This window comes from Geotrypetes seraphini, chromosome 3 (genome assembly GCF_902459505.1).
Source record: "Geotrypetes seraphini chromosome 3, aGeoSer1.1, whole genome shotgun sequence".
Classification (NCBI taxonomy): Eukaryota; Metazoa; Chordata; class Amphibia; order Gymnophiona; family Dermophiidae; genus Geotrypetes; species Geotrypetes seraphini.
The window spans coordinates 88,848,683-88,865,997 of record NC_047086.1 but is presented as its reverse complement, the minus strand read 5'-3'; the positions used below and the strand labels follow the sequence as shown (position 1 = coordinate 88,865,997).

The window sequence follows — 17,315 nt, the reverse complement described above, 5'->3', positions numbered from 1 at the left end:
CATTACTGAGAACATGTCATGACGATGAGTACCAATTACTTTCAATGAGATAACTGTTATAAGTTTTTGATTGGTGGACCTAAGAGAGCATGATGTATTATGAGGAATGAGTAATTTTTTGATAAATTGAGGTTCATTAGAAGACAAAGTTTTAAAAACTAGAAGTAAGATTTTGAAAGTAATTCGGTGATTAACTGGAAGCCAGTGGGATTTGATCAGAAAGGGAGTAACATGATCGTATTTTTTTCCATTATAAATCAATTTAATGGCGGTATTTTGGACTATCTGAAGATGCCTCTTTTCTTTTAGAGTAATGTTTAATAGTAAAGAGTTACAGTAGTCAAGTTTAGTGATAACTAGGGAATGGATTAGTATGTTGAGTGATTTTGGCTCAAGAAACTTAGAAATTCTGCGTCAGGCTATGTATTGGATCCTACCCGAGCTCATGGAACATCTTCCGGACTGGTTGTTTTTGGAATGGAAAATTATGTCCCCAATGCGGTTGTCTCATGTATTGGATATAAAGCTTCCTAGTTATGTTAAAAATAATACTATTATTTTGGATACTTGGAAGACTTTAAGATGTATAAATAAGTTAACAGAAATTCCTATAGAACAGTCTTTGTCAATCCTTATGGCTGAACTCCAAGATACAAATAGGCGGATCTAAAATTGCTTGGAAAGAATGGATGCAGGCGGGTATAAGAACATTAGAAGATGTAATATCAAATGGTAAATGTATTGAATTTTCAAGGTTACAAAAATCTTTTGGTATTTCTAAATTTCAGTTTTATAATTGGGTGCAATTAAGGCAGGCCATTCGGAAAGGGTTCCCTGAATGGCGAATTTTAAAAAATTATTATATCTTGCAGTTCCTTTGTTTTCAGGCAGATATGATGGGACATCAGGCCGCCAGTGGTATAAATTGATATCTGATTTTATGAATAAGAAACCTAAAAATGCTCTTAGAGATATTTGGAGTATCGAGATTGGACAGTATATTTCTGTGTCTCGATGGCCACGTATTTGGTCTTGGAGGATGAGGTGTACAGTGTCAGCATCTATGAGACAAACATGGGTTTTTTTGTTGCATCGTTCTTTTTGGACCCCGGTTAGATTAAATAAGTTGGATAACTCTAAGTCTAATAGATGTTGGCACTGTCATCTAGATATAGGTACATTGGATCATTTACTATTTTATTGTCCTAGGATACTGATTTTTGGAAGTCGATTTGGGGACATAATAATATCTTAGAATCTAAAATCCCTTTATCTTATGAAGTAGTTATTTGTGGAACTGTGTTGCATATCAGGGATCCGTTAGATAAATATAAAGGTCGACTGTTCCTAATTATGACAGGTACTGCTGTACAGTTGATCATGTGTAACTGGAAAATTTGGGACCGTCTTAACTTTACATTCTGGTGGGCAAATTTATGCTTGATATACAGATATGAAAAAATGATTGCAGAATCGTTAGGGAATATAAAAATTTTCAAGCTAATATGGGGTCCATTGACATCTTTTGTTGATCTATTGTAGATTTGATTTTTATTGATATATTATGTGCACATCCAGGGGGAGGGAGGGAGGGTGGATTTATTTTTCAATGATTCTCTGAATTCTTGTAAAATTAATGTATTGGTTTATTTATTAGTGCTTATTATCTCTTATGGATATGAAATGTATATCATAATGAGCTTTTTGAAGATTTGATTATTAAATTAAAAATTTATAATAGTTATGGGATAGGGTGGGGGGAGGGATATAGATTGATTTGTTTCTTGAAAGAGTATTAAATGATGTCTTAAATATAAAATGTATTTAATTTGTATTGCACTTATTGAAAATATTGAAAATGAATAAAGAATTTAAAAAAAAAAAGAAACTTAGAAATTGAGCGAATCATTCGTAGCCTATAAAAGCAAGATTTAACGATGTTGCTTACATGTTCATGGTAGGAAAGCCTTTCGTCAATAGTGACGCCCGATATTTTCAAAGATTTTACTAACTTTATATGGGTATTATCTAGGATGAATGGGGTAGTCAGAATTATGTCTTTTTTCCATGGGAAAAATAAGGTTTTAGTTTTCTGAATGTTTAAAGCTAACATATTAGAATTGAGCCATTGCTTAATTTCCACCAATTTTCTATTAATCTCCATTATTTCTTTGTTTACTGGATTTAGAGGGTATAGAAGTTGAACATCATCGGCATATGTGAAAGTAGTAAAGCTTAGTAAAGGGGATAGGAAAATATTGAATAATAACAGGGATAGAATGGAACCTTGAGGAATACCATAATTAAGAGTATAGGGTTTCAAAACTGTATCCTTGAAAGTAACTATAGATGAGTGATTAGAAAGAAAGGAATTAAACCAATCAAGTATTTGGCCGCAGACTCCTATGGATTTCAGTCTTTCAAGAAGCAATACATGATCAATGGTATCGAATGCTGCTGATAAATCAAGAGAGAAAAGAATAACAGAGTTGTGATGATCTAAATGATAAAGTATGTTTGTGGTCAGACCAATTAGCGAATACTCTGTAGAATTGTTTTTCCTGAATCCTGTTTGGTTTGGGTGTAAAACATTGGTTGTCTCGACAAAGTCTGATAGTTGTTCAAATACTAATCTTTTTGTTAGTTTAGCTAGAAATGAAATATTAGCTATAGATCGATAATTTGAGGCGTCTTCTGGACTAGCTTTGTAATCTTTTATTATTGGAAGGATCGAGGCCTTTTTCCATGCTGAAGGTAACAGACTAAGTTTTAAACTATTTAGAATAAAAGTGTGGTTGAAAGTACCAAAACACAAGAAAAATTAGGTTTATTTATATATTACGCCCCACTTTAGTCCGGTTGTAGAAGCTGGAATTGAGATGTGGCATGGAGGTCAGTATGTCTCAAGTTTCACGAGTATTTTAGAATAGAATCTTCTAACAGAGCAATTGGGGAGAGGGGGGGAGAAGAGAAGGAGTTATGCTGGACCTACAAGGAAAGGGATAGAGAGAGGCGAGAGAGAGACCGGGCTTGAGGGAAGGGTGGAGAAAAAGGAAAAGATGCTGGAGGGAGGATGCCAAACCTGGGGGGGAAGGTACACCAATGCAAGCTGGCTCTTGGCACCACAATCTGTTGAACCAGCCTTGCTGACCAAGGTTCATAAGGCTCTGCTCAGACAAATGGTGACGGAACCCACGAGGGAAAAAGCAATATTGGATCTGGTCCTCACAAATGGAGAGACTATCTCTAATATTCGAGTGGGTGCTCACCTGGGAAGTAGCGATCATCAAACAGTTTGGTCTGATATAACGGCTAAAGTGGAGAGCAGCCGCACAATACTTAAAGTCCTAGATTTCAAACGTACGGACTTTAATGAAATGGGAGAGCACCTGAAGAAAGAGCTGTTAGGATGGGAGGACATACGAGAAGTGGAAAGACAGTGGTCTAAGCTGAAAGGAGCAATAAAAATGGCTACGGACCTTTATGTGAAGAAAATAAATAAAAACAAGAGAAAAAGGAAGCCAATATGGTTCTCCAAACTACTGGTGGAGAAAATAAAAGCGAAAGAGTTGGCATTCGTGAAATATAAAAAAACCCAAGAAGAGTGCAGAAAGGACTACAGGGTGAAACTGAAAGAAGCCAAGAGAGAAAACACAGGCGGAAAACAAAGGCGAAAACACAGGCGGAAGAACAAATGGCTAAAAATGTAAAAAAGGAAGACAAAAATTTTTAAAGATATATTATTGAAAGGAGGAAGATGAAAAATGGAATTGCCAAACTAAAAGATGCTGGGAACCGATATGTGGAGAGTGATGAGGAAAAAGCAAATGTGCTAAACAAATACTTCTGTTCTGTGTTCACAGAAAAAAATCCTGGAGAAGGACCGAGATTGTCTGGCAAAGTTACACAAGAAAATGGAGCAGATTCTGCGCCGTTCACGGAGGAGAGTGTTTATGAGCAACTTGAAAAACTGAAGGTGGACAAAGCGATGGGAACAGACAGGATCCATCACAGGATACTGAGGGAGCTCAGAGAGGTTCTGGCGGGTCCTATTAAAGACTTGTTCAACAAATCTCTGGAGACAGGAGTGGTTCCCGGGGATTGGAGGAGAGCGGATGTGATCCCTATTCATAAAAGTGGTCACAGGGATGAAGCGGGAAAATTACAGGCCGGTGAGCCTCACTTCGGTTGTTGGAAAAATAATGGAAGTGTTGCTGAAAAAAAGGATAGTGTACTTCCTTGAATCTAATGGGTTACAGGATCTAAGGCAACATGGCTTTTCAAAAGGTAAATCATGCCAAACGAACCTGATTGAATTTTTTGATTGGGTGACCGGAGAACTGGATCGAGAGGACATATGCTAGATGTAATTTACTTAGATTTCAGCAAAGCCTTTGATACGGTTCCTCATAGGAGGTTATTGAACAAACTTGAAGGGCTGAAGTTAGGACTCATAGTGGTGAACCAGGTTAGAACAGACGCCAGAGGGTGGTGGTTAATGGAAGTCGCTCAGAGGAAGGAAAAGTGAGTAGTGGAGTCCCTCAGGGTTTGGTGCTGGGGCCGATCTTGTTCAATATGTTTGTGAGTGACACTGCTGAAGGGTTAGAAGGAAAAGTGTGCCTTTTTGCAGATGATACCAAGATTTGTAACAGAGTAGACACCGAAGAGGGAGTGGAAAATATGAAAAAGGATCTGCAAAAGTTAGAGGAATGGTCTAATGCCTGCAACTAAAATTCAATGCAAAGAAATGCATTTGGGGATTAATAAACGGAAGGAACCGTATATGCTGGGAGGTGAGAATCTCATATGCACGGATGGAGAGAGGGACCTTGGGGTGATAGTGTCCAAAGATCTAAAGGTGAAAAAACAGTGTGGCAAGGCGGTGGCTGCTGCCAGAAAGATGTTGGGCTGTATAAAGAGAGGCATAGCCAGTAGAAGGAAGAAGGTGTTGATGCCCCTGTACAGTTCATTGGTGAAGCTCCAATTGGAGTATTGTGCTCAGTTTTGGAGACCGTATCTAGCAAAGGACGTAAGAAGACTTGAAGCGGTCCAGAGGAGGGCAACTAAAATGATAGGAGGCTTGTGCCAGAAGACTTATGAGGAGAGACTGGAAGCCCTGAATATGTATACCCTAGAGGAAAGGAGAGACAGGGGAGATATGATTCAGACGTTCAAATACTTGAAGGTTATTAAAGTAGAACAAAATCTTTTCCAGAGAAAGGAAAATGGTAAAACCAGAGGACATAATTTGAGGTTGAGGGGTGGTAGATTCAAGAGCAATGTTAGGAAATTCTACTTTACGGAGAGGGTGGTGGATGCCTGGAATGCGCTCCCGAGAGAGGTGGTGGAGAGGAAAATGGCGATCGAGTTCAAAGAAGCGCGGGATGAACACAGAGGATCTAGAATCAGAAAATAATATTAAATATTGAACTAAGTACTGGGCAGACTTGCACGGTCTGTGTCTGTATATGACCATTTAGGGGAGGATGGGCTGGAGAGGGCTTCAATGGCTGGGAGGGTGTAGATGGGCTGGAGTAGGTTTTGACGGAGATTTTGGCAGTTGGAACCCAAGCACAGTACCAGATAGAGCTTTGGATTCTTGCCCAGAAATAACTAAGAAGAAAAAATTTAAAAAATTTAAATTGAATCAGGTTGGGCAGACTGGATGGACCATTCAGGTCTTTTATCTGCCATCATCTACTATGTTACATCAGTTGGAATTGTACCCCACTTTCCCTAGTTTGTAGCCCACTGTTCTAATTACTAGACTATTTCTCCTTTCCACATGAATTCAGAGGTTCTCTTAAATCAATAAGAACCATATTAATGTCTCTGGATCTTGCAGGTACTTGATAGGAAGTTTCAATTGAACATAACTAGTCTAGACTCTGGAAGCTACAGAAAGTATTAAAACCAGATTAACCTGAGAAAGACTGACCACAGAAAAGTAGTCAAACTGACTGATAGCAAGATTATGACATGGAAGAACAGGAGAGTTAGTTTGTATGGAAGCAAGATTTTATAGGAATAGAAATTACTACTACAGTGGTACCTTGGATTACGAGCATAATCCGTTCCAGGAGCATGCTCGTAATCCAAAATGCTCGTATATCAAAGCAAGTTTCCCCATTTGATATGTTCCCCCCCCCCGAGGCCAGCAGCGCTGCTCCCCCCCACGAGAAGCTCCCCCCAAAGGCCCCCCCGCGAACCGGCACCCTCCCCCCCGCGATCCGGCACCCCCCCCGCCATCGGGCACCCCCGCCGCTGCCATCGGGCACCCCCCCGCCACGACCCGAGGTCCCCCCAACCCACCCGAACCCTCTTCTTACTTTTCTGTAGCCTTCGCAGCGATACCGGCATCAGCATGTCATGTGCGTGCCGGCCTGAAGATTTGCTTCCTGTGCTGGGCCTGACAGTTCACGTTCGACGTGAGAGTTCAATCAGCTCAATCAGCTCAGTCACTACTGCCAGGTGTTTTTTCATATTTTTTTAATGGCACAGATATTTTGCATGTATTACACACGCAAAATATCTGCCCAATAAAAAAAAATTGAAAAGCCCTCCCCAACGACCCACGACAAAGCCCCCTCCCTCCTTCCCCCCCTCCGAACCAAAAAAAAAAATGGCAGATGGGATGCCCACTCCCTCCTGCCACCAGACGCTACCTCCCTCCCGCCACCATTGAACTTATGGCAGAAGGGATGCCCACTCCCTCCTGCCACCGGACACCCACTGGCGCCAATGAATGGCAGGAGAGACTGCACTTGTGGGACTCGCAAGAATTGACTGCAGCCATTCTGAAAGTGGGGCGGGCCCAGGCAGGAACACAGACAGCATGCTCCTGCCGACCCATACACCGCTGGACCACCAGGCTTAAGGGGCGCTTAAAAAGTTACTGTGGGGAGGTGTTTTAAAAGGAAGGGCTGGCGGGCGGGGGTGTTTTAAAAGGAAGGGATGGCGGGCAGGGGTGTTTTAAAAAGGTACCGGGGGGGCTGTCATCTTCTCTCCATAAGACGCACCCCTTTTTGGGGGTGGAAAAAGTGCGTCTTATGAACCAAAAAACATGGTAATTGAAATAAAATCAAAATCTTGGGCAATGTTCTTTCTCTACTACCCTGGGTAGTAGATGAGATACCACGCAACCCATATTCCTTCTGCTGCCTACGGTAATTAGATACAGCAAGGGAGTTACAACATGACACTGGATAAACTCCATATCTATAATTCAGCTCAGTCCTCACCCCCTTTGTTCTCCTGTGGCAATTCCACAGGGACCAGAAATTCCTCAAAAAGGGCCAGATTTGAAATTTACATTTATTAAATTTATTATAGTATATTTAGTCAAAAGCCATCTAGATATTGCACAATAGATTTTTAAAAAAGGACACAAAAAGACAAGACATACATTAACCAAGATAGAAACACAAAAGGGGCTGTTATAATTTAAATAAAACATAAGAGCAATCAGAGAATTATAGGAGACCAGGGACCTTCACCATTACTGAGGAAGAGAGATACTATGCATTCATAAGCTTTCTACTTACATCAAAATTTCTAATCCTTTTGCTAGATGGTGTTTTGGTATATGCTTGATGGCTCTTCTGAAGATATCGTCTCCAAAAATTGCACAGGATTTCATCCTGAGTAAAAAAGACATTAATCATTCAGTCTGAATCCAAATTTATAATGCCATTTTAAAATTCACAACCAACTAATATTTTGCAGGGGGTTTTTTCTCTCTGCAGTAATAGTATCAGATGCATAGCTTTTGCTTCCTGCTCCATTATTATTATTAAAATCTAGTATGGGCGAATATTTATGGAGCAAGTAAATGAAGAAGTTAAATCTCAAGCAAAGAAAAGTTATATGTTTGAGTCCCCAGCAGAAGAGAAGAAACACAAGCTGAGCAATGATTATGTAAAACTAGCAAGAGGAGTGGCTTACTGGTTGGACAAATGGGATGCAAATCAGGGAAGCCAGCATTCAAATCCTATTTCCCCACACTTACACTCCTTGTTACCTTATGACTATAGCCAGTTGTCTCAAACACCAACTTAGGAATCTTTTACTAAGGGCCTGTTTTACAAAACCACACTACTAGGGCAACTTTGTAAAACAGGCTGTAAGTTGTGTTAGGAGCTAATATGCGCCTAACACAGCAAAAAAAATAGAGTATCACTGTCATACCCAGGCATCCTGGGTTAACTGAGATTTGCACATGCTAAGGTTTGGATAATTTCCTAAAACAAACATCCATAAGCCATTATTAAGATGGACTTTGAGAAATTTACTACTTATTCCTAGGATAAGCATCATAAAATCTGTTTTACTCTTTTGGATCTTGCCAGGTACTATACTTGTGATCTGGGTTGGCCACTGTTGGAAACAGGATACTGGGCTTGACGGACCTTCGGTCTGTCCCAGTATGGCAACTCTTTATGTTCTTATGCACTACAATTTTTTCCCCTCCAGTGATAGAGAGAGGATGATCCCACACTAATTAGTGTACAGATAATGCAAAAGCCATTTCTGCCTTCAAAATAGGTAACGTCGACGAAGGGCCCGGTGCTGAAAAGTGGCACACCTAGGGCAGGACTCGGTCGGATGATCAGCCCCCAAACAAAGAATGCACCAGCGGTGCGGGTCGGTGATGGAAAGGAGATGATCGCATCGGGTGCACTTTTTAAACCCGGTCAAGGGCCTGGACATAAGCAAGTTAGGCCGCGGCCGACGAGGCCACACAGCCGCAACAACCCGGGAGCCCCCGGGCTGGAAAAAGATCAAACAAAACAAGAAACAACACTCGCACAGCGACTCTCCGGCACAAAAATAAGAAAGCCGCGGTGCTAGAAGGCACGTTAGGGCAGAGACCAAAAAAACAGGACTTCTTGGCTCCGCGGAAACAAAAGAACTGGAGACCACGAGGAGGGGATGCGCCCTCTAGTGGAACAGGAAGGCACGCATGCGTGGTACAGCACAGCAAACTTGAATCTTCAATCAAGTTTGCTTGAAAAGCTGTTCACGTCGGAGCTCCATGGATGACGTCACCCACATGTGAGAATATGCTGCCTGCTTATCTTGGGATAATCAGGGTTTTTAAGGCCACAGTAAAAAAAATGACCTTTGTATGTGGGAAAGATCTGTATTAATATTCTTTTCATTAGAAAGGCATACAAGTCTTGAACCAGATGGTTATGCTTCTCTAGTTGCGAGCTGTGTACAAGGCATCATCAACATTTTTTTTCTCACTCAGCTCTGTCTCCTGCATCACTGGGCAGTGCTCTAGCTCCTCTGTTTATACCAAAGCAGTTGACAATCACTATAAGAGGAGAAATAAAAAGGTGGAATACAGGGAAACTCCCCAACCAAGTCAATTGTGCTCTGCAACGATTAAAATACAACCAATCAATGCCAATAGGAACATAACTTAAAAAAAGGCGGAAACAAACAAGCCACCTATCTGAGAGCACCCAGCACTAACACTTATGTAGCTCTCAAAGTCTCTCACTTGCCTTTTTGCAATAGAAAGTTAATTCATCACTCTTGTGGCCTGTTTGGCAGGCGAAAACCAAACAGCTGGAAATACATAGTTATCTGGGACAGTAAGCAGGCGAAATGAAATCTGACAGGGCGAGCCTTCAAGACTCATGCCTTTTTACTAGAAAGAAGATTGAGGTAAGAACCTAATCGTTCCTTCTAGACCTAAGAAGCTCTTGTGTTGCGGTAGCATAGGGGGGCTTGTGTGATCAATCACGCCAACCACAGCCTCTACCCTCCCCCACTAACATCCAATGTCTGCCCTTTCTTTCTCTCCATCCACCCTTTGTCTCTCCCTTCCCCCACTTCCATCAGTATCTGCCCCCTTTCTCTCCCGCCAACCCAATTCCATCCAGTATCCTTTCCCTTTGTCTCTCTCCCCCATTCCCTGCACACCAATTCCATTAGCTTCCTTTCTCTCCCTCCACCCCACTTCCCTCCCCCACCATTACCCTTCCATACCAGTATCCTGATCCTTTCCACCAAATTTTGCCAGGAGTAAACTTGCTTTTTTTTTTACCAAACTTTTTAAAACACTCTCATAGATACCATCAGGATTTCTTGCTTTTGCATGGTTGATCCCACCATCTGGAAAGCACAGTTACTTACCGTAACAGGTGTTATCCAGGGACAGCAGGCAGATATTCTCTACGTATGGGTGACGTCATCCACAGAGCCCCGACGCGGACAGCTTTTCAAGCAAACTTGATTGAAGATTTCAAGTTTGCTGGTGCTGCACCACGCATGTGTGTGCCTTCCTACTCCACTAGAGAGCGCATCCCCTCCTCGTGGTCTTCAGTTCAGATAGCTAGCAAAGAAGCCAACTTCGGGGAGGTGGGAGGGTTGCGAGAATATCTGCCTGCTGTCCCGGGATAACACCTGTTACGGTAAGTAACTGTGCTTTATCCCAGGACAAGCAGGCAGCATATTCTCTACATGTGGGTGACCTCCAAGCTAACCAAAAAGGGACGGAGGGAAAGTTGGCAATTTATGAAAACAGATTACGCAACACCAACTGGCCGTCATGCCTGGAAAAGCGTCCAAACAGTAGTGAGAGGTGAAGGTATGAACTGAAGACCAAGTGGCAGCCTTGCAGATCTCCTCAATAGGCATGGCTCTGAGGAAAACGACAGATGCCGCCATCGCTCGGACATAATGCCCCGTAACCCGATCTTGCAGCGAGAGACCAGCCTGAGCATAGCAGAAGGAAATACAAGAGCCAACCAGTTGGATAAGGTGCGCTTGGAAATAGGGCGACCCAACCGACTAGGATCAAAAGAGATGAAAACTTTAGAAGGCTCAGGAGGACGCAGGTAAAAGGCTAACGCCCTCTGACAATCAAGAGTGTGAAGTGCCCCTCGCCAGGATGCGAGTGGGGCTCCGGAAAAAAGACCGGAAGAACAATGGAATGATTGAGAAGAAAATCCGAAACCACCTTGGGCAAGAACTTGGGATGAGTACGCAGGACCACCGTATCATGATGAAATACATGTAAAAGGTGGGTCTGCAACCAGAGCTTGCAGTTCACTGACTCTGCGAGTAGACGTGAGAGCAACCAGGAATACCACCTGCCAGGTGAAGTACTTCAAAAGAGCTTTATCAATGGGTTCAAATGGAGGTTTCACCAATTGAGCCATGATCACACTAAGATTCCAAACCACCGGAGGGGGCTTGAATGGAGGATGAACATTGAAGAGACTCTTTATAAAGCGGGAAACCGTCGGATGGATGGAGAGCAGCTTCCCATCAAGCGGCCGATGAAAGGCAGCAATCGCACTAAGGTGGACTCGAATAGATGTCGATTTGAGACCAGACCGAGACAAGTGGAACAGATAATCCAGCACTGAAGGCAAGGAGGCAGAGAGTGGTTCCATGCGGTGCTCAGCACACCACACAGCAAATCTGGACCATTTCTGGGAATAGCATTGCCGAGTGGAGCTCTTCCGAGAGGCCTCGAGAACATCCCCACCGACTGAGAGAAACAGAAGGAGGGAGGCACGTGGAGAGGAACCAAGCTGTTAAGTGTAGAGACTGCAGATTGGGATGCAACAGAAATCCTCGACACTGAGACAGCAGAGAAGGAAACACAGGTAGAAGCAAAGGCTCCCAACACTGAGCTGGAGGAGCAGGGAGAACCACAGCTGCCGGGGCCACAGAGGAGCTATCAAGATCATGGTGGCGCAGACCGACAGGAGGTGTACCAAAGACCTGAGAATCAGAGGAAAGGGAGGGAACGCATAGAGGAACCTGCCCATCCAATCGAGAAGGAAAGCATCCGCCTCGAGGCGAACCCGGGAGAACATCCCCAAGCAGTATCGAGGCAACCAGTGATTGAGGGGCAAAGCGAACAGAACTACCTGTGGAGTTCCCCACCGAACAACCACCTGCTGCAGAGTCTGAGAATGGAGCGACCATTCGTGCGGCTGAAAAAGGCGACTCAACGTGTCCATAAGACAACTCTGCTCGCCCTGAAAATACACCACCTGAAGAAAGAGGTTGTGGCGTAAAGCCCCCTGCCAATGACGAAGAGCTTCCCTGCAAAGTGACAGGGAACCTGTACCCCCTGGCTTGGTCACAGAAGACATCGCCACCTGGATGTCTGCACCAGGACCCCGCAATCCTGCAACAAAGAACGAAAATCCACCATAGCATTATAAATGGCTCGGAGCTCCAGCAGATTGATGTGGCAGTGACGGTCCGCACTAGACCAAAGACCCTAAGTTCTCGAGGTGCGCCCCCAAGCCTATGCCGAGGAGTCTGTCGTCTGATGCAGGGGTACGAAGAGGTGGCCCACCAACGAAGCAAGCGTTTCAAGGAGGGAGGCACCGCAATGTGCTGGGAAGCAGGATCCCGATCCTGCCACCACTGAGACACCCGGGTCCAGCGGGGGACACAAAGATGAAACCAGGCGAACGGCAGGACATGAACTGTGGAGATCCATGGTCCCAAAAGGATCTTCATCTGTGAAAAGGATTAGGTCCCAATTCCTGCCCCATACTTTCTCTGTCATTTGTAAGCCAGGTACCTGGGGACATATCTTAAAGACCAGAAATTATCTTCCAAACATGTCCAATTTTATTGTGAGCTTTACATCTCTTTTATATTATTCTAAATGAATCAGTGTATTGTCAGCATGTGTCAGCATGTGACGTAAACACAAACCATATATGGACACAGGTCAAATGAAACTTTAAAGACATCAGCATTTTTTTCTATCTCTGGCTGGAGTCCAAAAGGTCAGAAGAGCCTTGGGCCAGCAAAGCCTCTTAACTAAAGCTGTTTGCAAATAAGGCTTATAAAAAAACAATTGAAGTCACTCACAACAAGATAAGATCATATATTTTCAAACATCAGAGAAGGAAAAACAAACAGAGTCTGGATTTACAGCTTTAAACAACATATGCCTAAGGAAAATTACCAAGGTTCATGATACATGTCCCTTCAATCTGCTCAGCCAAGACCGAAGACCGCTGAGACACCAGCTGACTCAGGCGCAGATGGGCGGCCTGCCGAGGCAGAGGCAGAAACGAACGGAGGCGGACCGAGGACAGAGAGGCCACCTTCCGGCATAAATGAACAAGGGCCTCCCCCTGAGGCCGAGACAAGAAGGAGCGCAGACAAACTGGGTTCGGGTCCGCCCCGACGGACTCCCGAGACTAGGGCGGACAGAGGCGCTGAACCGCTCCCGGAGGGCCAGGACCAGACGTAGATGGGATGATGGGAACACCCAACCGACAGAGGCGAGGCTATACCCCTGTGCGTAGACATGAAGGTGACACCCCCCCGAAGGGAGGGGAGAAATCCCCAGAAGGAGAGCAGCCCGGAGGCTATTCTAGAATAGTCAAAAAGATGGCCAGGAGACGCCGAAGCCGGCGGCTGGACCGTAACCCGGCGCTGCTGCAGCTATTGCAGCCACTGCGAAGGAGGCCGAGAGAACACAGGAAAGGTATCCGGAGGGCACCTCCGGAGAGGGAGTCCAAAGTGCCAAGGCAGAAGGGATCAAGCTGAAGGCGTACCAGATAGGCGAAGGACCGGTCACGTTTTGAGAGGTGCTTAGTGGCCACCACAAGAGAAGCCTCAAGAAGTGCAGTACCCACGCAAGTAAGAGTGGTGAGACGATCCCGGAGGTTCGGATCCCCAGCCACACTCTGCGCCAAGCGATACGAAGCATGGCGGGAGCAATAGAGCCGGAGCTGGGAGAGAGTCTCCTTCAGGAGACCAAACTCCGTACTACAAGATTCCAGCACGTCTGCCCGGAAGGAACTGAAGAAAAGGCGGGGGAACCCTCGAATCCCTGACAGGAGCCGGAGATGTTGAGGCACAGAGCCCCAGGCAACGTCAAGGCACAAAGCCCACATCGATACCGGGGCACAAAACCGCAGTCGATGCCGAGGCCCAAAGCCTCAGCCAACGTCGAGGTATAAAGCCCCCAGCGACGTTGAGGCACCAAGCCTCAGTCGACGACGAGGCACAGAGCTCCAGCCAACGAAGAGGCCCCTGGCCTCAGCCGACGTCGGAGGAACGAAGCCGCAGCCGACGTCGAGGCGCGAAGCCGCAGCCGACGTCGAGGCGCGAAGCCGCAGCCGACGTCGAGGCGCGAAGCCGCAGCCGACGTCGAGGCGCGAAGCCTCAGCCGACGTCGAGGCGCGAAGCCTCATGCCGACGTCGAGGCGCAAAGCCTCAGCCGACGTCGAGGCGCAAAGCCTCAGCCGACGTCGAGGCGCAAAGCCTCAGCCGACGTCGAGGCGCAAAGCCTCAGCCGACGTCGAGGCGCAAAGCCTCAGCCGACGTCGAGGCGCAAAGCCTCAGCCGACGTCGAGGCGCAAAGCCTCAGCCGACGTCGAGGCGCAAAGCCTCAGCCGACGTCGAGGCGCAAAGCCTCAGTCGACGTTGCCTCAGTCGATCCCAGCCGACGTCGAGGCGCGAGGCCCCAGTCGACGTCGAGGCACGAGACCCCAGTCGACGTCGAGGCAAACCGAAGTCCGTCGAGGGTCGGAAGTTGGCACCGTACCAATGAAACTGGTAATGAAGGTGCAGCAGTGCGCTCCATAGAGGTAACCTCGAGGATGAGTATTCCCATGAAAGGAGGCACGCTTCGAAGGTCTCGTAGAGGCTTGCACAACTGCACTCGATGCCTGGAATGCCTGAGACTCAGCCGGTGGCGTTACCGAGGTAACGCACCTAGAAAGAAAGAAGAGAGAGAGACTTACCCAACTGGGGATCGATGCTACGTCAGCCCGATTCCAATGAAGGAAAAAAGGTCCCGCCCATTCTGCTCACACGAGGTGAGCTCAGAGAGAGGCCAGGGAAGAAGAAAACACAGCCGCAGCCAAACGAGGCCTAGCAGCATGGCTGAGGCCCAAGAAAGGCCGGTGGAAAACCAGCAGAAACACAACAAAAAGTCCATTTTTTTTTTTTTTTAAACAAAGAAAATACACGATCAATCAACAAACTGCACAGCGACTCCCGAACAAAATAAAGAAGCCGCGGTGCTAGAAAGGCACTTAGAAGAACGCAGAGAAGAGAGAGAGGGCTTTTTGGCTCCGCGGAAAACTAAGAACCGAAGACCATGAGGAGGGGATGTGCCCTCTAGTGGAGCATGAAGGCACACACATACGTGGTGCAGCACCAGCAAACTTGAAATCTTCAATCAAGTTTGCTTGAAAAGCTGTCCACGTTGGGGCTCCGTGGATGACGTCACCCACATGTAGAGAATATGCTGCCTGCTTGTCCTGGGATAATAGTCTTCTTCTCGTCCTCAGATTTGAAACTTTTCTTAAATTTAAGTCCTTACCAAAAACATTTTATTATTTTACAACCTTTCAATCTTCAACTCATGAGTAATCTTTTGGCCAGTGATCTATTCCACCAGTTGCTTAGCTAAAAGTATAGGAGAATCATCGTACCTCCTCCCCATGTCCTCCTTCTCCAACTTCACTGAGATTATATTATAAAGTCTACCTCCTCTTTCCTTCCATATATGCCCATAGAGGTCATGTGTAGATGTCTAACGTATTATTTTCATATGCGATTTCTCACCCCATTCCCTTTATTGACTTTTGTAAACCACTAAGGGCACCTTTTACTAAGCTGCGCTAGCACGCGCTACAAAGCCCCGCACGCTAGATTATAATGCCTCCATAGAGCTGCCATTAGTTTTTCCGCATAGCGCGGGGGTTAGCGCGTGCAAAAAACGCTACCACAGCTTAGTAAAAAGAGCCCTAACATTTTCCAATATATAGGAAGTACATTAGCTATACCTTTAACCGGGAGCAGATTCCCAGAGTCTGCAGTGCTTCAGCTTGCTTCAAAAGTATGAACTGGAAACCTTCACAAACATACCACTCCCACCCTTTATCTGTAAGTAGAAAAAAATTAATTAAATGAAGAAAAGAAATATAATCTTGTAATCTTGTTTACAAGTCAGGTACTGCCTTTTAAAAGAAAGAGTGCCTTACAGCACTGTCATCCTATCAATTATAAGAGGGTCAACAGGGTGGCTTAGAGCAGTGTTTTTCAACTTCTTCAAACTGAATACCCCCTAAGTCTAAGAAATAACTGTGGGCTAGATTCTTAAAACTTTGCGGTAAAATCCGATGGGCAGCTGTTGCAGCCGTTAATGTAGTGATTTCAAAATGGCGAGTCATTCTCCAAAAACTTCACATGCAAATGAGGTTGGCAGAGAATAGAGAAGATTTGCTAAATTTGCATATGCCCATCGCTGGTGATAGCGATAGGCACATGTGCAGAATAAATGCAAAATTTAGAAAAAAAACAACAAATCGAAGATCGGCAGGAGGGATGCCCACTCCTTTTCGCCGCCAAAGGCAAGCACTCCCCCATGGCAACAGGAGAGATGCCCCCCCCCCCCCCCGGTGTCTCCAATGGCCTTTGCTCTCTTCCTCTTACCTTGCTAAGGAAGGCCAGCCAGAGGGATGCCTTCTCCCTCCCGCCAATAGGCCCGCCTCTTCAAAATGGTGAGCCTTCCCCTCTCTGTACCAATCTATAATTCAAGCAAACCATTAAGGGCTCAAAAAGACAGACAGCTGTCTCTACCCCTGGATGTGCCCTCAAAATAGAATCAGCCCGCAGATATGCCTACTCACACTTCGTACCCAAACTTTGGAACCTCATCCCTTCATCTATCAGAGAGCTGGATGACCTATGGAACTTCAGGAGGGCCATAAAAACCTTCCTCTTCACAAATCCAGCTCCATGAAAAGACCAAGCACAACTGATCTCAGATAAACTCATCAACTAGACCAGAGCTGCCCAAGTCTGGTCCTCAAGATCTATTTGCTGGCCAGGTTTTCAAGATATCCACAATGAACATACATGAGAGAGATTTGCATACCAAGAAGGCAGTGCAGGCAAATCTTTCTCATACACATTCATTGTGGATATCCTGAAAACCTGGCCTGCCAGTAGATCTCGAGGACTGGACTTGGGCAGCCCTGAACTAGACCATAGCACTAAGTTCCACTGCTTCCTATGTACTTGTTCTTGTATGCAGCCTAAATCGCCCAGCAGGGAAGACTCGCTCTGTGACTGCAAGGGCATACAGATTGATTCCACGCCTTCAGAGTCCCTATCCGAAAGGTCCACGGGATCATGGTCAGCCACAGCCAATGATCCTGATGCACCCTGGGAGCTCAAGCTCCCCTGCGCGACCCCTGAAACTTTTTAGACAAACCAAGGTGATTTGAAAGCTCTGAAAAATTTTGGGGGGAAAAAAAAATAAAAAATAAAAAAAATAAAAAAATCGGGAAATCCAAGAT

General features: G+C 45.3%; 1 protein-coding gene across 1 annotated transcript in view; it reads right to left on the bottom strand.

Moving 5' to 3' along the window:
- TAF1B (TATA-box binding protein associated factor, RNA polymerase I subunit B) overlaps positions 1–17,315 on the bottom strand; it is a 193,458-nt gene that overhangs the window by 143,926 nt on the left and 32,217 nt on the right. Inside the window, exons 4-5 of the mRNA XM_033937405.1 lie at positions 15,798–15,895; positions 7,545–7,640 (exon numbers count right to left, since the gene is read on the bottom strand). Coding sequence (XP_033793296.1) covers positions 7,545–7,640; positions 15,798–15,895 — 194 coding nt within the window. The remainder of the gene's footprint in view (positions 1–7,544; positions 7,641–15,797; positions 15,896–17,315) is intronic.